The sequence below is a fragment of the Schistocerca gregaria genome, chromosome 3 (assembly GCF_023897955.1).
Source record: "Schistocerca gregaria isolate iqSchGreg1 chromosome 3, iqSchGreg1.2, whole genome shotgun sequence".
Lineage (NCBI taxonomy): Eukaryota > Metazoa > Arthropoda > Insecta > Orthoptera > Acrididae > Schistocerca > Schistocerca gregaria.
The window spans coordinates 713,332,242-713,353,149 of record NC_064922.1 but is presented as its reverse complement, the minus strand read 5'-3'; the positions used below and the strand labels follow the sequence as shown (position 1 = coordinate 713,353,149).

Sequence of the window (20,908 nt, the reverse complement as noted above, 5' to 3'; positions counted from 1 at the left end):
AACATCACAGAATACTGCAAGGAGTTACTTGTTCTTGGATGCCAGGCATAGATGTGAATGGTTTACGATGTGCTTGATGCTCAGAATGGTGATCCTCTCTTTGGTGGTCAGACATGGTTGACCGAAACCTTGACGAGTACGTCTGCACTCATGTACCCATGCAGTCCAACATTGAGCCATTGTCACATACAAATGCCCCACAAATCTGGGTATTGTGTAATTTGATAGCTCTCCAAATGAAGACACACTATAAGGTGAAACTCTTGTCAGATGCTGATAACACTGTCTAACATGAATACGCATAATTTCCGTGTTCTCCACTATGATCCCCCCAAGATCTGATGCTTTTCATGTCCCTTTTATATCCTACCAGGCAGGCCTGGTAACAACACTAGTACATTCTGGAGGATGTTGTATATACTGCAGAACATTAGAACATTGCAACTCTAACCATTTGCATACCTGCTGATGTTGTGTACAAGTATGAAGTTAACTGTCTTCCAGGTGCTTAGTTTTTTTTTTGTTTTGTTTTGTTCCCCCCCCCCCCCCCCCCCCCCCAATAGCGTAATTTCATATTAAGATAGGAACATTATACAACATGGAAATTTTAAATGTGCATAGCTTCTGAAATATGAAGTTTTTGGAAAATATTAGATTGTTGGAAAGAAGTGAATGAGGGCTTTCACCTTCTCATGATCTGCATGCATATTAAATCGCAGATATTTGTTTAAATAAAATATTATGAGTCAAAACAGCTACAGTATGTTGTAGTTATCAGTGACGGGAAAATTATACAGTGAATAATAACATTTTATGAGTCCTTTCTTGAATGAGAAGTTGAATATTTAGTGTAACTATTATATATTTAAGAGACAGGGGAAAGCAGTATTGGCATCAGAAGTGGTGTAGGAGCAAGTAGGATAGCCCCACATTACTCTGTTACACCTAGGAACATATGATTCTGTGTCATGGGCCGTAGAAGTTCCGACAGTGGCATCTGGAACTTCATCTCGGAGCATAATCAATCCTGAGTGTAAAATCATGTACGGTTCTGGAATAATAATCATACATGTATTGTTATGTACTTTATCTATCACACAAAGTTCATATCAGTCACATGTATCTGCTTGCTGTTGCACTTTCCATAAAATAGGTTTCTATTACACTATTCATAACACTTGTAATTGTAACTTACCGCCGGCCGGGGTGACCAAGCGGTTCTGGGCGCTAGAGTCTGGAACCGCACGACAGCTACGATGGCAGGTTTGAATCCTATCTCGGGCATCAATGTGTGAGATGTCCTTAGGTTATCTAAATAATTAATGGAAAATCTCATATAAAGATGTGAAAGAAATACTAACAAAGAGATAGAGGGGCTGGCCAGTACTTACCTCAGCTCAGCACAGCCGATAGAAACACAAAAAAAAAAAAAACAACGAAAATTTAAGTTCCTAGCTTTCGGAATAAATGTTCCTTCATCAGGGAGAAGAGAGAGGAAAGAAAGGGAAGAAGGGAAAGTGGATTTAGTTACTCACAACCCAGGTTATGAAGCAACAGGGAAAGGAAAACAGGGAGGGTAGTAAGGATGGAGGCATGGTTGTCAGAGGAAAGCCAAAGATATTCTACTGTAGGTACTGTGCCAGCTTCAAACCAAAGAGGATGCATACAGAAGTAAAGAGGTATATAGTATAAAGATGTAGGATGAAAAGACGCATGAATGGCTAGAGAGGAAAGGGAAAGAGGAGAAGACTGAGGAGTAAATGGGAGTGAGGTTGTTTAACGTAGGTTCAGTCCAGGGGGATGGCGGGATGAAAGGATGTGCTGGAATGTAAGTTCCCATCTCCGCAGTTCAGAGGGACTGGTGTTGGGTGGAAGAAGCCAAATGCCACATTCGGTGTAGCAGGTTCCTAGGTCCCTAGAATTATGCTGGAGGGCATGCTCCGCTACTGGGTATTGGACATCTCCTAGGAGGACAGTTCGTCTGTGTCCGTTCATGCGCTCAGCCAGTTTAGTTGTTGTCATACCAATGTAAAAGGCTGTGCAGTGCAGGCATGTCAGCTGATAAATGACGTGTAGTTTCACACGTGGCCCTGCCTTGAATTGTGTATGTTTTACCAGTAGCGGGGCTGGAGTAGGTGGTTGTCGGGGGTGCATGGGGCAGGTTTTGCAGCGGGATCGGTTACAGGGGTAGGGACCACTGGGTAGAGAAGGTAGTCTGGGAATATTGTAGGGTTTACCAAGGATGTTACGGAGGTTAGGGGGGCGACAAAAGGCAACTCTGGGTGGTGTGGGGAGAATTTTGTCAAGGGATGATCTCATTTCAGGGGTTGACTTGAGAAAGTCATATCCCTGGCGGAGTAATTTATTGATGTATTCAAGACCAGGATGATATTGGGTGACAAGGGGGATGCTTCTGTGTGGTCTGAGGGTAGGAACATTGTTGTTGGACGGGGAGGAATGTATTGCTCGGGAGATCTGTTTGTGGACAAGGTCTGCAGGATAGTTGCGGGAGAGGAAAGCACTGGTCAGGTTATTGGTGTAATTGTTGGGGAATTCATCACTGGAGCAGATATGTTAGCCACGAATACCTAGGCTGTAGGGAAGGGAGCGTTTGATGTGGAATGGATGGCAGCTATCAAAGTGAAGGTACTGTTGTTTGTTTGTGGGTTTGATATGGACAGTGGTGTGGATGTGAGCTTCAACAAGATGAAGGTCAACATCCAGGAAGGTGGCTTGGGTTTTGGAGAAGGACCAGGTGAAATTCAGATTCGAAAAGGAGTTGAGATTATGGAGGAAATTAAGGAGTGTTTCTTCAACATGAGTCCAGACCACAAAGATGTCATCTATAAACTTATAACAGGCCAGGGGAAGCAGGAAAGCCTCCTCCATGCGGCCCATGAAGAGGTTGGCATAGGACGGAGTCATCCTGGTTCCCATGTTAGTTCCCCTGATTTGTTTGTAGGTCTGGCCTTCAAAAGTGAAGTAATTATGGGTGAGGATGAAGTTGGTAAGTGTGATAAGGAATGAGGTTTTTGGAAGATCTTCGGGTGTCTGTTGGGAGAGATAGTGCTCAAGGGCAGAGAGACCATGGGTGTGTGGGATGTTTGTGTAAATGGATTTAGCATCTATGGTGACAAGAAAGGTTTCAGGTGGGAGAGGAGTGGGAATGGATTTGAGGCGTTCTAGGAAGTGGTTTGTGTCCTTGATGTAGGATGGGAGTCTGCGGGTGATAGGTTGAAGGTGTTGGTCTACCAGAGCTGAGATATCTTCTGTTGGGGCTTTGAAGCCTGCTACAATGGGACAGCCAGGATGGTTCTCTTTGTGGATTTTGGGTAATAGGTAGAAGGTAGGGGTACGTGGCTCAGGTGGAGTGAGTAAGGCTATGGAAGCCGTTGTGAGGCCTTGTGAGGGACCTTGGATTTTTAGGATTTTCTGCAGCTCAGTCTGGATGGAGGGAATGGGATCCTGGGTAACAGCTTTGTAGGTTGAGGTGTCGGAGAGTTGATGCAGTCCTTCTGCCACATACTCCACACGGTCAAGTACCACAGTTGTGGAGCCTTTATCCGCCAGAAGGATTACAATAGAGCGGTCTGTTTTCAGCTCCTTAATGGCACGGGATTCAGCTGGGGTGATGTTGGGGGTTGTCGGGATGTTCTTCAAGAAGGACTGGGAGGCAACACTGGTGTGAGGAATTCCTGAAATGTCTGCAAGGGATGATTTTGGGGGAGGGGAGGGGGATCCCTTTGAGAAGGCAGTCGGAACTGTTCTAGACAAGGTTCAACATTGGGTCTAGTATTTGGGGGCTGTGTTTGGGTAGTGAAGTGATATTTCCAGTTGAGGTTCCGAGTGAATGAGAGGAGATCTTTAACCAGGGCAGTGTGATTGAATTTAGGTGTGGGGCTAAAGGTTAAGCCTTTTGATAGAACAGATGTCTCTGGAGGAGAGAGGGATCCGGATGAGAGGCTTAGAACTGAATTGGGGTTGGTGATATGTGGCTTTTGACTGTGGTTATAGTTGAGATTTGGTCTGTGCGGGGTATGTGCTGGGATGGGGAGATTGAGTAGGGGGGTTTGTTGACGGTTCTGTTGTGTTTGGTGTTTGTGAGGGATAGGGAGAGGGACCCCACTTCTTAGGTGTTGCACTAGCACTGTGGATACTTTTTTCAGGTGGTGTGTGGCATGGGACTCAAGTTTGCGGCTGGCTTCTAGGATGATGTTCCTGAGTGTGTTCTCCAAGCAAGGGTTTGAGAGGTGGAGGACTTTGAAGAGAGATAGGAGCTGTTGGGAGTGGTGGTTACATGAAGTAGTGTAGAGATTCAGGACAAGTTGGGTAAGGGCTAAGAACTGAAGGTTCTGGAAGTCCAGGAGAGATTGGTGGAAGGAGGAATTGCACTCAGAGATAGGTACTTTTAAGGTAAGTCCTTTAGGGGTAATTCCAAAGGTTAAGCAGGAATGGAGGAAAAGTATGTGGGATTGCAGTTTGGCTACGGTAAATGCATGTTTCCAGAATGAATGTAAATAATGTGGTATAATCTACACAGTAGATCACTATTACATCTGATATAATGTGTACATACATACAAAACTAAAAGGCATAAATTTTATACAGAAAAAATATACAAGCATCTTAAATAATGTACACTGATGACATTGTGGCAAGGACATATGAAAATAAATGCTATTTTCAAAATACTATTTACAATAACACAATATTTCAAATCTTACTTATTCTGTGCCCGCAGAAGTTGGTGTTTATGTAACAATAATTTTAACAACAATTTGCCTCCAATCTTTGAAAATGCATTTGGTGTTTTCATATATAATATATAAAATGTGTCTGACATGAAGTTTAACTCTACTGTCAACTTAAACTGCTGAACATAAAACGTTAAAAGTTATCAGCTGATTTATTTGCACAAACCCTCTTCTGAAATCACAGTCATCACATAACAAGAGGGCAGATTTTGACAATAAATAGCATTTGGACAAATTCCAGCAATTATAAATTTTTCTTGTAAGATCATTAGAAATGAAGTTCCCATAATGAGTGAAAGTAAAAGTCTAAATTACAACAAGGGGTACAAAATACAAATCCATGCCCTCAAATAATTTGCTGTGGTAGACCAACACCTTCAACCTATCACCCGCAGACTCCCATCCTACATCAAGGACACAAACCACTTCCTAGAACGCCTCAATTCCATTCCCACTCTTCTCCCATCTGAAACCTTTCTTGTCACCATAGATGCTAAATCCCTTTACACAAACATCCCACACACCCATGGTCTCTCTGCCCTTGAGCACTACCTCTCCCAATGCCCACCCAAAGATCTTCCAAAAACCTCGTTCCTTATCACACTTACCAACTTCATCCTCATCCATAATTACTTCACTTTCGAAGGCCAGACCTACAAACAAATCAGGGGAACTAACATGGGAACCAGGATGGCTCCGTCCTATGCCAACCTCTTCATGGGCCGCATGGAGGAGGCTTTCCTGAAGATACAACAGCTGCTTCCCCTGGCCTGGTATAGGTTTATAGATGACATCTTTGTGGTCTGGACTCATGGTGAAGAAACACTCCTTAATTTCCTCCATAATCTCAACTCCTTTTCGAATCTGAATTTCACCTGGTCCTTCTCCAAAACCCAAGCCACCTTCCTGGATGTTGACCTTCATCTTGTTGAAGCTCACATCCACACCACTGTCCATATCAAACCCACAAACAAACAACAGTACCTTCACTTTGATAGCTGCCATCCATTCCACATCAAACGCTCCCTTCCCTACAGCCTAGGTATTCGTGGCAAACGTATCTGCTCCAGTGGCGAATCCCTCAACAATTACACCAATAACCAGACCAGTGCTTTCCTCTCCCGCAACTATCCTGCAGACCTTGTCCACAAACAGATCTCCCGAGCAATACATTCCTCCCCGTCCAACAACAATGTTCCTACCCTCAGACCACACAGAAGCATCCCCCTTGTCACCCAATATCATCCTGGCCTCGAATACGTCATAAATTACTCCGCCAGGGATATGACTTTCTCACGTCAACCCCTGAAATGAGATCATCTCTTGACAAAATTCTTCCCACACCACCCAGAGTTGCCTTTTGTCGCCCCCCTAACCTCCGTAACATCCTTGTTAAACCCTACAATATTCCCAGACTACCTTCTCTACCCAGTGGTCCCTACCCCTGTAACCGACCCCGCTGCAAAACCTGCCCCATGCATCCCCCCACAACCACCTACTCCAGCCCCGCTACTGGTAAAACATACACAATTCAAGGCAGGGCCACGTGTGGAACTACACATGTCATTTATCAGCTGACATCCTGCACTGCACAGCCTTTTACATTGGTATGACAACAACTAAATTGGCTGAGCGCATGAACGGACACAGACGAACTGTCTGCCTAGGAGATGTCCAATACCCAGTAGCGGAGCATGCCCTCCAGCATAATTCTAGGGACCTAGGAACCTGCTACACCGAATGTGCCATTTGGCTTCTCCCACCCAACACCAGTCCCTCTGAACTGCGGAGATGGTTTCACTAATATTTGTTTATTTTTACCAGGCTTTTGACTTATGAGGTTATCATTAGGCAGCAACTGACTAGTGTCCACATAGTTACTAGTATGCAAAAAATCAAACCTTGAAAACTGAAGATATAAATTAACTGCATAGTAGCTTTAGCTATGAAATTGTTTAGCAAATGTAAAATCGAGTACTCATCAATCATGAAGTGTGCCATATAGGTTAAGACAGTTAGTGGCTTTTAGTTACTCTGCTGTGGTACAATAGCATAGAGAAATAATTTGGGTGTGGACGAATTACAGTGTAAACGGTGGGCACTAGACATGTGACACATTTCAGTGCGAAAAACACATGGATTCTAATACAACTTACATACTGACACAGAATTTTTGCTATGATTTTGTGCACTATGTGGACACAAGTAGGTATATACTGTGGTGGTTGATGGTAAGGATAAAAGAGTATTAAATTATGATTTACAGAATTAATGACACCTAAACAGTACAAAATGAATGAAGTCTGTATGGATTTTGTACAATATCTGGAGGAAAAAAGTCCAAAACATACAAATTCTGTTATGAATATGCAACATTGGAGTTGGGATCCAGCTTTATACATGTGACTGATTTACTGAATCATGTAAAACTTGAGAGTGAGGATGTGGTCAGCAGTATCTGATCAATTAGAACCAAGTGATGGTTTTATGCTAAATGCTTATTTGTCACAAATGTGTCTAGGCATAGTTTTCTTTCCTGTATTGTCTATTTGTAGAACATATGAGTTTCCTAAGGCTGAAGTCAGTAAGAATGTGACACAAAACTCTCACCTGAATCATAATGATCAGTTAGAAACTGAGCACATACCCACTCTTCATCTTGACATGGCCTAATTGTGGTGACTTTCTAGTATGGCTGGACTATAGAATAATACATAATTGTTCAGAATAACTTTCATTACTTTCACACTCGAAAACACAACGATAAACATAAAGAACTCTAAGTCACTATGCCAACAGCGGCAAAGATTATGGTCTAATACATCAGCGATACGATTGTGCTAAACTCATTTGGCAAAGAATGTCAAAGTGTTGCCACTTCAGCCCCCCCCCCCCCCCCCCCCCCCCTTGTTTTGTAAACCAGGTGCTCCTGGTATGTCAGGGAATTTACACTACACTTGTCTACCTGCTCTTGTAACCACTGTTGGGATTTTCGTCCATGTTCTCTGGCATCACCATGATGAGTTCCTCATTGGGTTAAATTGACGCCATGGGTTGAGTACTGGGAGTGTCCTAAGTCGACATACGCGGGTCTGAGGTGCTAAATGGACACTTTTCTTGATTGCCGTTCTTCTCTATTCTGAACCAGTGTTCACCTCTCTCTGTTACTCTGTAGGGACCACAGTATGGAGAAATGAGTGGTGGGTGTACTGCATTGTCTCTGAGACACACATGAGATGTTTGTGTCAAGTCTTTATGCACAAACGCCTTTCGTACCCCATGCCTGACAGGGTTGGTAGGCTGGAGTTTTCGCATTCTGTTGCTAAGTTGTTGCGCAAACTGCATGTAAAGCTCTGAAGTGCCAATCGAGAGGATTGTGGTGGGATTAATTCCCCTAGGACTCTCAACGCTTCACCATAAACTAATTGCACAGTTGAGCATTTTAAATCTTCTTTCACGATTGTTCGTAATCTGAGGAGGACCAGAGGCAGTGCTTTGGGCCAGTCAGATGTACTACACCTTAGAGCAGTTTTGAGAGTGTGGAGAAACTGTTCCACCATCCCATTGCTAGCTAGGTGATAACTAGTTCTATGAAAATGGTTGCAGCCGCATATTCGCAAAAGTTCCTTAAAAATGTGTCTCGAACTGTCTGTCTCAATCAGTGGTAATGTCATGTAGTACACCAAACCGAGAGAACCAAGAGCATGTAAATGCTTTTGCTACTGACTCAGCTAAGATGTTTCTTATGACGTAGGCCTCTGGCCATCTAGTGAAACGGTCGATGACTGTAAGTAAATACTGGTGGCCTCCAGCATGTGGAAGTGGTCCCACAACGTCGACATGAATGTGCATAAACCTTGCTGACAGTACTGGAAACTGAGCTACTGATGCAAAAACACGCCTGCCGATTTTATTGCGCTGACACATTAAGCACGCGCGTGCCCAGTCGCGGCAGTCTTTCAGTACCCCTGGCCACACTACTTTGGCGGATACTAGTCTTGCTGTTGCTCAGATTCCAGGGTGAGAAAGATTGTGTAAGGCCTTGAAGATCTCTCGGCAGTATTCTTCTGGTATGTAAGGTCTTTGTCTTCCCTTCTTCACATCACACTAAATTCCTTCTGGCGAATTCGTAATCGAAATGTGTTTAAGCTGTAATGCCATTGACTGGCCATGTTGGAGACGGCACAGGAAAGGATCATGTCATTGTGTTGTTACTATATCTGACCATTGTATAGCATTCAAACTAGCACAGTTGTGTGATAAGCAGTCTACTACCAGGTTGTTCTTCCCCGCTATATGACGTGTATCCGATGTGAACTGCCTGATGTATTCTATCCGTCTACATTGCCGTGGTGAAGCGGGCTCTGTGTCACACTCGAAGATGGCCACTAGCGGTTTATGGTCTGTGAAAATTGTGAACTTTTGCCCCTTCTTCGATGAACGGAAGTGCTTGAACGCAAGGTACATGGCTAACAGTTCGTGGCTGATAGCGTCTCACTTTTGCTGCCTTCGGTCAAAGGTTTTTTTTAAAAAAAAAAGAAAAAAAAGGCGAGTGGCTGCCATTCACCACTAAGTTCCCGTTGCAGTACAGCTCCTACTGCTGTCTGGCTTGCATCGACCATAATCACCAAGGACGAATGTACTCTTGGATGAGTCATCAAGGTCACTTGTGACAAATGTTCCTTTAGTCTATGGAACGCTGTTTCAGCTGTGAGTGGTTCTTTGGCTGTCACTAGGTGAGGTAAATGGCAGCAGTTCTAGTTGAGCATGCTGAGGAATTGGCGAAGTCCTTTGCATGTTATTGGGAGGAGCATCCGTTGAACTGCCTCCACACGTTCAGGCAGCGGTGACAGACCTGCTGCTGGACCACATATCCGAGAAATTTGACTGTCTGTTTGCCCAATGCACACTTTGCCTCATTAACTAAGATGCTGTAGCATTCAAAATGCTGTAAAAGCAGTTGCAGGTGTTCTTTGTGTTCTTCCGTTGATGGGGAGAAAACTAAAACATTATCCATGTAGCAAAAAACTGAATGTTAGCTCTCATAGCACTTCATGCATAAACCACTGCCAAGTTTTGAGCCATGTTTCTAAGACCTAATGGCATAAAGTTGTATTCAAACAGGCCAAACAGTATGATCACTGCAGTCTTTTGAACATCTGCTGGTGCCGTTGGAATTTGTAAGTACGCTTTTGCACAGTCTATCACACTGAAGATGGTAGCATTGCCGATATTATAATTGAAATCCATCACATTAGGAACAGGATACTGATCCAGAATTGTTAGAGAATTGAGTGCCCTATGATCACCACATATCCTCTAAGAATTGTCTTTTTTACGAACCATCTGGATGGGTGAAGCCCATGCACTGTCTGACCTAGTTACTGTACCTGTCGCCAAAAGTCGATCAAACTTCTCTGGAGACAGACATCTTGGACGGAATGCAACTGGTTGGCCATTCTTCGTGCGGATGTGATGCTGTGTCTTGTGAAAGCACTTCCTGCTGGCATTTGCCGAGCAAGCAATTGCTGAAAAGCATTGAAGTATGCTGTGAAAAGATGCATCCTCCTTTGATGTGATCATATTGACTATAACAAACGAATCATTTTTAATGTTATGTGTGTCTCACTGCTCTTCTTTTTATTTTTTTATTTTTATTTTTTTAACTAATTTGTGCCTGATTTTATTCTGAGAAGCTCAGTAATGTATGTAAATACCATAAATGTAAATGTGATTCAAAAAGTACTTGAAGTGAAGTGAATCGCAGCTGAACAGCGAGAAACTCTTTAGTGTGCAATTCCTGCAACAATAGTAGCTGTGAATCTTTGAATATGGACTCTAAAAAAAAGACAATTGATTTATTAAAAAAAAAAGAGGACTGCTAATCTGTATCTTATGAAAAGAGGGCGTGTTGCTAGGCCGTCACTCAGAACATATTGTTACATTTAATGAAAATTGATATTTTAGTGATAAAACTGAGTAAAGTATGTGTAAGAATTGCCAAACATTTATGTATACAAATTTTCTGGTAGTGAAGAATAACAATACCTTGTTTTTGGAAAAGGAGGTGAACTTCATTGTCGTCGCCATCTATCAATCGACAGAATTGTAAGTGTACAAAGTTCACTAAAATACAGGAAACGAAATGCATTCTCTATAGTTTTCATTCAATAAGTAACAACCTCTCATAATTTGTTAATTTCAGCAATTGGATTATGTTCTTGTACAATAGTATGGTGCTGAACTCACTGACCAATTTAGATGTAGCAGGACGTGTAGTTTTAAGGAAGTTTGTGTGTCAAGATGCTGAACTCACTGACCAATGTAGATGTTGCAGGACGTGTAGTTTTAAGGAAGTTTGATGTGTCGAGCAATCTCCTTTTCTTACGAAAAGCAGATTGCTGTTTGATCTTATTTACTTACAACAGTGGTCCCTTAGGTATGAAAAGCTATGAAAACGTGGGCTCAAAGCTATCCGCAATACAGCCAAGTAACTAAGAGAGTCGTATTTTAAATCTTAAAGAACAATAACTTCCTCCAAATTATAATAAGTCACCAACTGGTGCAGAAGCTGATCATTCAAGGAGGCAGCAACCAAAATTCAGGTACGAGTTACAACTTAAAGTAAAAATCTCAATCAAAAATCAATCTCTCTCTCTCTCTCTCTCTCTCTCTCTCTCTCTCTCTCTCTCTCTCTCTCTCTCTCTCTCCCCAAACACATATAGAAATATTCATATTATTAAGAAACAAAGTAATTTTATATATTGCAGTTGAGAAACTTCTTCTTGCGTGACTCACACATACGCATCCCATATTTTTGTAAGCACAAATTCGTAAAGACGCATTCTGGCATGGAGGAAGTGTTAAAATGACCGGGCACTTCACACTGCATTTGCCCTGATACGGAAGTGAGGTGAGGCAATGTCTTTTCCTTGCGTATCGGAACCATTTGTCGATTGACAAGTTCTGGCATAAGATGATATTTGCACAAGAAATCTGCACCAATAATAAGTTTCTGTACATCTGCTATTATGAAAGTCCGTATCAGTTTGAAATCATATTCAATATGTAACGCCAATCGTTTCTCACCACAAGTGGGGATTGCAGAATTGTTGGCGGCAGTGACCACTTGACATGAAGTAGTTCTTTGGATGTCACTATCTCTTCTAGGATACACACAAACCTCTGATCCTGTATAGGTCAGAAACTTCTCTCCGGATGTGAGGCATTGGATGAATAGTCTGTCCAATTTGCTAACCTTAGATATCGTTTTCTTAGCACCGTTTCATTTTCCTCCCATCTCTGGGTGCCTAAAAGATTGATGACGAACATTCACACCCATTAATGTCCGTTTCCAAATTTTGGGAAGCTGCAGGGTTGGGTAGATTGACGAGCAGAATCATGGAAGTGATTGTGATACAAGCACCAATGTTCTCAGTGGCTCTGAGGAATGTTATTCTTGTGTCTTTTCCAGCATCAGCTTTGTAAATGTTGTTGGTGCTTGGCGACTTGGACGTTAAGTTTTTTGCCAAATGTGCTACCAACTGTTCCATGGCAGATTCTTGAGATGTGTGCTGGTGATGAGAGGAAGTAATGCCTGAGCCAGAATCCACGGTGTGTGACTCTATATTGCTGTATACTCCCATGTTTCTATTGTGGTTTGTATTGACCGTTGCACAAGCAGAAGATTCTCTTAAATTATTTGCTATGGTGTCTGCCTTCTTTCCTAATGTTGTTAACAGTACATCTGTTTGTACAGTGATGATGGCGTGGATGTTGGCTGGCAGTTTATGTAGTCACAGTACCCATAAAGATTGTTCTGGCAGCAAATCTAGGCCCGTCAATGTGTGTAATGACCATAGGACTTGCGACGGAAGCTTGTATTCCACATATTGTTCAGTGAAGATGTAGTTCTGTCAGTAAAGTGTAGTGTTGTATTAGCGCCTCTTTTTACGCTGCGTAACTGTGTTGTGACAAGGTATCTTCTACTTATTCTATCACTTCCAAGTCTAGATGTGAAACCAGAATGTTGAACTTATCAGTATCACAGGCTACCTTGCGTTGTTGAAATATACATTCCACCTGTGTGAGCCACAGCTGTGGCCTCATTGTCCAGAAAGCAGGGAGTTTGACATTTCCTTGGCCTATACGCTTACTTCTATGTATTCTGGTGGAAGAGCTTACGGCAGGTGACGTACTTGTTCCTCCTCGAAACTGTTTTCCGCTACTGATGTTGGTGTACTCACTATTCCGACTTGGTGTGTGTGTGTGTGTGTGTGTGTGTGTGTGTGTGTGCTGCATCTTCTTCGTGGGGTCATCACTGTGGTGACTTTCTAGTATGCCTGAACTATAGAATAATACACAGTTGTTCAGAATAACTTTTATTATTTTCACACTCAAAAACACAATGATAGACATAAACAACTCTAAGTCACTACGCCAACAGTGGCCAAGATTATCCTCTAATACATCAGCGATACAATCATGCTAAACTCACGTGGCCAGAATGTCAAAGCATTGCCGCATAATAAACCAGACATCCACCCATGACTTCAAATGCACTGGTCTATATTTATCCCCACATACCACAAACTGATACTACAAAGTTGTGTCATTTGGGTTTCCATTCAATCTCTCATCATGTTATTATGTGCTTAGTGTGCCTTTGCTCATTTTGGAATGTCCAGACTTTCTTTTCTAGAATTCAATTTTCATACATTTTGTACGTCTAATGTAACTAGTGGTTATCATCCTTTATGATCATTCATATATAGCTGGTACGATGATGTAAGTGTCTTTTATGCCTTACATTGTTTTCTATGCAAACCTTTGTCTTGAGGTACAGGTTAGCCCACAGGATTGCACTATCAGAGAAATTTAGTTATACACGCCTTATTTACTTGTCATTGCCAAAACATTTCCATATTAATGTCATATCTTTCATCTCATCCCTGACACTTAATGTAAACAATGTACATCTTTGTTTTGTAGCATCTTTGTAAGCTGTCAGTGTATTTGAACATGTTAAGTCATTGTGTAATTGAAGTGTTCAATGTAAAACTGCTGATGGTGATCCACCTTTGATGCTGTGTTTTTGAGATTGTGTTTGTGACACTGGGATATGTTTATCATGATGATAATGTGTGTTACATGTAAAGTAATGGAAATGCAAGTAGTTCAAAGCAGTGAGGACACAGTCCCTGTAAGTACTTGTGCTATAAGCTCTAATGCAATTTCCAGCTTGTATTTATCTATTTATCTGAATATTTCTCAGTTAAAATATTTTCTCTCTAGAGCACAATGGCATGCAAAGCACCCAACATCTGACTAACAGTTCATCCTGTAATGCAGCTCTCTGATGATGAACAGAAGTTCAAAACCAGTAATGGCAAGGCAAAAGTGTTCTAAAAATTATTGATTGATGTCTCTTTTTATAAAACATCATATATTTCATTTTAATAGGTGATGTAACAAAATCAATCATATCAAAAGCCTTGCTGAAATCAGGCAGTGTTGAAATAGTTATTTCACATCTGTCCATTGCATGTTTGATGGCACCACTCTCTTTGATTAATGCAGTTATTGCGCTGAGGGTGTTTTTTTTTCTTTCTTTTTTTTCCAAAGCCCAATAGGTATTTATCATAGGTTTTATAACTTTTAAGGTAGTATGTCTGCTATTAAGGACAATGTATTCCAGGGCTTTAGGTACTGTGGCTTTAGTTCAGTGTAAGATTGGTTAGGCATGAGTTTAAAAATCAGTCCAACTTTGTCTGCATTAAATATGTCACATATTTCTATTATACTGTCAAACTTACTAAGACACCATTTTCCTGGCAGGTACATTTTCCTTGTAAACAGATCCAACATCACCACAGATTTTATGGTGTACAGTTCCAGGATGTCCTTCAAACCTATTGTGGAGCTACCCCATAGTTCTAGTAAATTTTTCTATTTTCATCTTCCTTGCAATTTCTATAGCCTTTGTCTGACTTGGTGCACTGCATCCATACAGCATATGTACTTAAATCTAGAGTGCCTTCATTATGTATTTTTTATATCATACTCTGTTGCAGTTATGGTATATGGTCACAAAATATATAAAAAAAACAATAAAATAATAGCAATATTGAAAGGAAAGATTGCTGCTCTCCACATAGAGGAGGTTCTGAATTGGAGATGGGGCAATGAAAAGATTGCTAGAGATACTCAGCTTTTGGAATAACTCCTTCATCAGACATAGAAACCTCACATACATGCACTCAGGCACAACTCACACATACATTTATATCTAAATCTATATTCTGCAAACCACTGTGAGTTGCATGGCAGAGGGTACAGTGAGTTATACCAGTCATTAGAGTTTCTTCCTGTTCCATTCACGTATGGAGCTAGGGAAGAATGGTTGTTTGAATGCCTCTGTGCATGCAGTAATTATTCAATCTTGTCCTCACAATTCCTATGTGGGTGATAAGCAGGGGTTGTATTGTATTCCTAGAGTCATCGTTTCAAGCCGGTTCTTGAAATTTTGTTAATAGACTTTCTCAGGATAGTTTATGTCTATCTTCAACAGTCTTCCAGTTCAGTTCCTTCAGTATCTCTGTAACACTCTCCCATAGATTAAACAAACCAGTGACCATTTGTGGTGCCCTTCTCTGTATGCATTCAGTATCCCTTGTTAATTATATTTGGTACGAGTCCCACTCACTTAAGCATTGTTCGAGGACAGTTTGCACGAGTGATTTGTAAGCAATCTCCTTTGTAGAGTGATTGCGCTTCCCCAGTATTCTGCCTGAAGTCTGCTACCTGCCCACTGATATCTCTGGTAGCTAAGGCTTGACTGCAACTTTGTCTGAGATGGATAACAATCTAGCTGGGATGGGCAATGCATGGGGCAGGGAGGGAGACAGAAGCACAGCAGGATAGGGATGGATTGAGGCAGAAGCTAGTTTTGCAGAGAGAGGAAAGGTTTGTTATATACAGCATGGGTAGGCTGTGCTTGGTGTGTGGGGAAACAGAAGAGAAGATTAGAGAAGTAGAGAAGTGATCAGGACTACACAGTGAGTTCAGGGAAGGGGGATAAGCAGATGAAGGACATTGACTAGTGAATACTGAGGCCAAGGGGTTGTGGTACTGAAAGATATCTCTCAGAGGGAGTTCCCACCTGTGCAGATAAAAAAAAAAAAAAACCTCGTGCAGGTGGTATAATCCAGATAGCACAGGTTGCAAATCATGGCACAGGTTGCGAATAAGTTGTTTAAGTAACACACATCATGTTGGGAGGCACGCTCAGCAACTTGGTGCTCCAGCTGTCTCTTGGGTACAATTAGGTAGATAATGGTAAATCAGATGTTTGCTTTCACTGATGGTCCAGCCTTGATGTAGTAGGAGATGCCCGTGACAGGACTGGAGTAGGTGGTACAGGAAGATGTGTGGGACACGGAGCAGGGGTGGAGTAGGGACAGATGGAGAACTTGTGTAGATGTGGTGGGTGGCGGGAAACAACACTTGGAGGGGTGAGGAGGATATTTCCACCCAGAATCCTAAACCATTTTCCCCCTCCTACCCAATTAGATTACTTACTTAGATCAGATGCAGTCACGGTTGGGTGTTCCACATCTCACAAAGGACTTAGCCTTAAAGCTGAATATTTCTAGAATTCTTTTTCATTGAGCATGCCTGTGACAAAGTGCTGTCTATGTGGTGAGTATCAACCTGTCCTTCCCATATTGTTTTAATCCATCCTGTATCTTTCCTTGTTTGAAAATAATAAAACGAATTGCTGCAGCCCTAGGTTGTTCTATCCACTGTATTAAAACATTTTCCAGCTCAGTACACCCAGATTTCACTTATTCTTTAGAAGCAATTTGTTAGAGATACTTCGGTTTCCTAACATTCCCTTCTAATTCCAAGGGCATCCCAAGAGACAGCTTGAATCCTTTTTACAACAACATCTTGTTTTTGTTGTACTTTTAGTATGATATGCAGTTTCTTGTTCACTGAACATGTTCTTTTTCTTTCTTATTTCATGTAGCCATTGTGTCACATTCTAAACACATTTCTGTACAGTAAAGAAACTTTGTTCTGTGCTAGCATTTCGTCACAACTGGGCTGGTGGTAGGAACCCTCATGTGTCACAAGCTTGCTGAGATGTATGACCAGCAGCTGGAAGTTAGGAATGCAGCTAGGAGGAAGGTTTCCCATGTCCAGTTGTTAACAACAGCCCACTTTTGTCTTGTATGTCATTTTAAGCAACCCGCCATTTGCTGACAACTTTTATGAGCCTCCATGTGTGTCATGGAAAAGTGCCATCAAGGAAGTGGCAGCATGTGTTATGCTAAATAGAAGTGCTTTGAAATGGGTGATATATAACAATGGTGTCATGTGGAAATTTTTGCAGCACTGAAGCAAAGGAGTGTTTTACACAAGTGTGTGTTAAAGAGGTTTCACCATACTACATTCACACTACATGTATGCTGTAGTATAATGTGTGTTTTTTGGTACAGTTTTCATAATAATCAGTCTCTAAACGTTAATTTAATAAGTTTTATGCTCTGTTACCGTTATTCCACTAAAAAACTATGTTAATGCCTATGATTTGTTAAAAATTACAGTTCGTGTGATATTTGTATTTAAGTCATTCTCTCATGCGGTGGCCACTATTTACATTGTAATTTATATGTTCTCAGCTTCTTTATTTGTACACTTATGCCACAATATAGAAAGCAAAATCTGCTAACCATTGTAATGTACTGTATTTGACAGATAACACAAAAAATGATTATTCGATTTAACACTTTGTATATGATCTCATGAGCAAAGATTCTAAGCAGTTGGTTTTTATCTTCAGTTTCCAGTGTGTAGTTTCTTGCACATTAATGTCTTTGTGAATACTAGAGCTTATCTGATGATTGCCTAATCAGCTTTTTGCTGAAAAAAATAAAAAAATAAAAAAAATAGTTCATCAAAGCACAATCTGTTTACTTTTCACCCTGCAATATGAAATTGTTCTGGCAGGTAGAGACCAAAAAATCCATTAACATGGCAGAATTTATTTACAGCCTGAAAATATACTGCTCGTTGGTGGAGGACTACAGCTGAAACTGGTGGACTTGGGACTTTCACAAGAACTTGAGCCTGGTACACATCTACGAACCACTCTGGCAACCCCAGAATTCGCAGCACCTGAGATTGTTGCTTACGAACCTCTCTCCTTAGCTACTGATATGTGGGCACTTGGTGTCATCACGTATCTCATGTAAGTTGCAGGTGTTGCAGTTTCTTAAGAAATAATGCAAATTTAGGAGACAGAAATAATTTCTCGTTCTTCCTCCCACATTGGTGAATGAATCCTCTAACAAGGAAGAGCAACAGTATAAGATTTTTATTTAATGTGTTTAGTTGCTTCAGTTCTTGTGTGTTCGAATATGATATCTGTGATACCTTTTATGATGTGGAACATGTCAGTTATTTTACATACGTGATAAATTTTTGTAATGAAAATAAAGTCGCTTAACACTAATGTTATTTATATTCAAGTTGCTTAGTGCCCCACTGCTTCATTCACATGTACTGTATGGTCTGAATAGACTTTATCTGTTTCCATTTAATTGAGTTTTTATGTTGTTCACAAATTGCAACACCGTCTAAAGTTTTTACCCGAATGAAGGGCATAGAAGCATGGTCTTTTCCGAATTTACATGTGACTAAAGTGTGATTCTGGCAGCTGGAGTCCAAGTCTTTTGTTAATCATGCCTTTTGCATTCTTGTGGTTATTTCCGTAGAAACTTTCATCACCTAACACATATTTATTTACATCTAACTGAGCAGGGAAATATGAATTTTCATGGTTTAAAAAGGTTTTAATTTTATGAAATATTTTTCTAAAAAATTGCATTCCTTAATGGCTGTATTTCCAAAACTACAGGAATTCATATCTCTATTGTTATTTTTAACTAAGAAGTCAAAATGCTGTAATATTTGTTTAGTTATCATTTTTTTAAATGTTTTTCACTCACAATTTTACCCCCTTAATGGTTGAATTACCAAAAATGCTGAACACAATTTTTTTTAAATTTTCTGTCCGAATTCAAATACCAGTATTTGTAGTTCTAGGTTCAAAACTGGGTTAATGGTGACAGACCTTCAAAAAGCCTTTCATTCCCTGTTTAACCCGTTGGAGTGGAATTTGAACAATCCCTTTGTAAACAAAGCCTGCAGTATAAGATCCACACCCTCTCTAAATTTCAAGTTTCTATCCGTGGCTCTTTGAGCTGGGCGATGATGATAGATATAGATAAACAAGGGCCAATGTGAGTTTTGAGGAAGGCCATCAAATATTATTCTTACAACTTATTTCTGTGCAATTGCTTGTTATCAGTTGTGTTACGTCTTGCATACTCTATATTTGTAGATTTGCAACAGAACATTACGGTATTGTTTATGACAGTAGTGAATGAAAATATACACTTTCATCATTGAAATTGGCATGCACGTAGAGCATAGGTTGTTGAAATAGTGTTTGATAACATTCATAATACAGCATTACCAATTCAGGTTCTTACAAATATGTACTCCCAGAATGTTTTAATATTCAGTTTTATGTACATTTCACATATTATTGTTATCAGTTGTGTTATTTCTTGCATTTTATTGAATTTATTTCACTGTGTATTTTCTAAGTTAATCTATAGACCATTTACAGAAAATGAATCGATATTTTTTTGTAACATTTCTGTGGTCATTCACTCTGCTAAATAACTACTTAGTGTGGAAATGTGGAGGGAATCAAATGAACTGGTAAAGTAAGTAGAGATAACTAATAGGCTGATAAACTAGTGCTACCCTAGAACTAAGGAAATGGTTTAAGTAAACATAGAAATGGACGCAATTCTGTAAACTTGAAAAAGCATGATAATAAACAAATTTTAAAGAAGTACAAAAATAAGTAGAAAAGATATCTTTGGAATAAGAAGAATTGTGTACGAATTTTAAAGTTAAACAAAATATTAAAGAAATTAACCGTCCCTTTTATTGTTCTCTTAACCATTTTTGAACCCGACATGATGACCTCCAGATTTTGATGGAATACTTTGCCTTGATGTATCGTATAAATTCTATTAAAGAAGTGGTACCTGCTAATCTCAAATGAAAGAAAAAGTAGCTTCACAGTGTAGTCAGGTAGAAAGAAGTGGCACAGGAATTCTTTGAGTAGTATAAATTACCCAAATGATGCAACATTTCCCACAGATTATATGAAGATGTATTAAAGTGAACATGAAAACCATTGACTTCAGTAGTGTAGCTACAGTTAATAATAGATCTGATTAGTCTTCCTACAAAACCACCAGTTTTAAGGTCACAAAGTAATCTACAAAAATTCAGCTCAAACTGACTCAGCAGCCAGGTCATCATATAATCTGTTGACTATTCTGAATTACACTGCCTAACAAAAGAAAGGGAAACATTCAGAAGACATCATCAGATGTCTACATCTACATCTGTATCTATACTCGCAAACCACTGTCTACATCTACATCTACATGACTACTCTGCAATTCACATTTAAGTGTTTGGCAGAGGGTTCATCGAACCACAATCATACTATCTCTCTACTATTCCACTCCCGAACAGCGAGCCGGAAAAACGAACACCTAAACCTTTCTGTTCGAGCTCTGATTTCTCTTATTTTATTTTGATGATCATTCCTACCTATGTAGGTTGGGCTCAACAAAATATTTTCGCATTCGGAAGAGAAAGTTGGTGACTGAAATTTCGTAAAAAGGTCTCGCCGCGACGAAAAACGTCTATGCTGTAATGACTTCCATCCCAACTCGTGTATCATATCTGCCACACTCTCTCCCCTATAACGCGATAATACAAAACGAGCTGCCCTTCTTTGCACCCTCTCGATGTCCTCCGTCAATCCCACCTGGTAAGGATCCCACACCGCGCAGCAATATTCTAACAGAGGACGAACGAGTGTAGTGTAAGCTGTCTCTTTAGTGGACTTGTTGCATCTTCTAAGTGTCCTGCCAATGAAACGCAACCTTTGGCTCGCCTTCCCGACAATATTATCTATACCACTGTGAAGTGCATATCGATGCAACTCCGTAAATGTACACATAATCAGCTGGTGTTATAACCAGGAATAACAC

At 40.6% G+C, this 20,908-nt stretch overlaps 1 protein-coding gene across 1 annotated transcript in view; it reads left to right on the top strand.

The window, feature by feature from the left end:
- LOC126354380 (death-associated protein kinase dapk-1-like) overlaps positions 1-20,908 on the top strand; it is a 313,801-nt gene that overhangs the window by 53,913 nt on the left and 238,980 nt on the right. Inside the window, exon 5 of the mRNA XM_050003980.1 lies at positions 17,813-18,009. Coding sequence (XP_049859937.1) covers positions 17,813-18,009 — 197 coding nt within the window. The remainder of the gene's footprint in view (positions 1-17,812; positions 18,010-20,908) is intronic.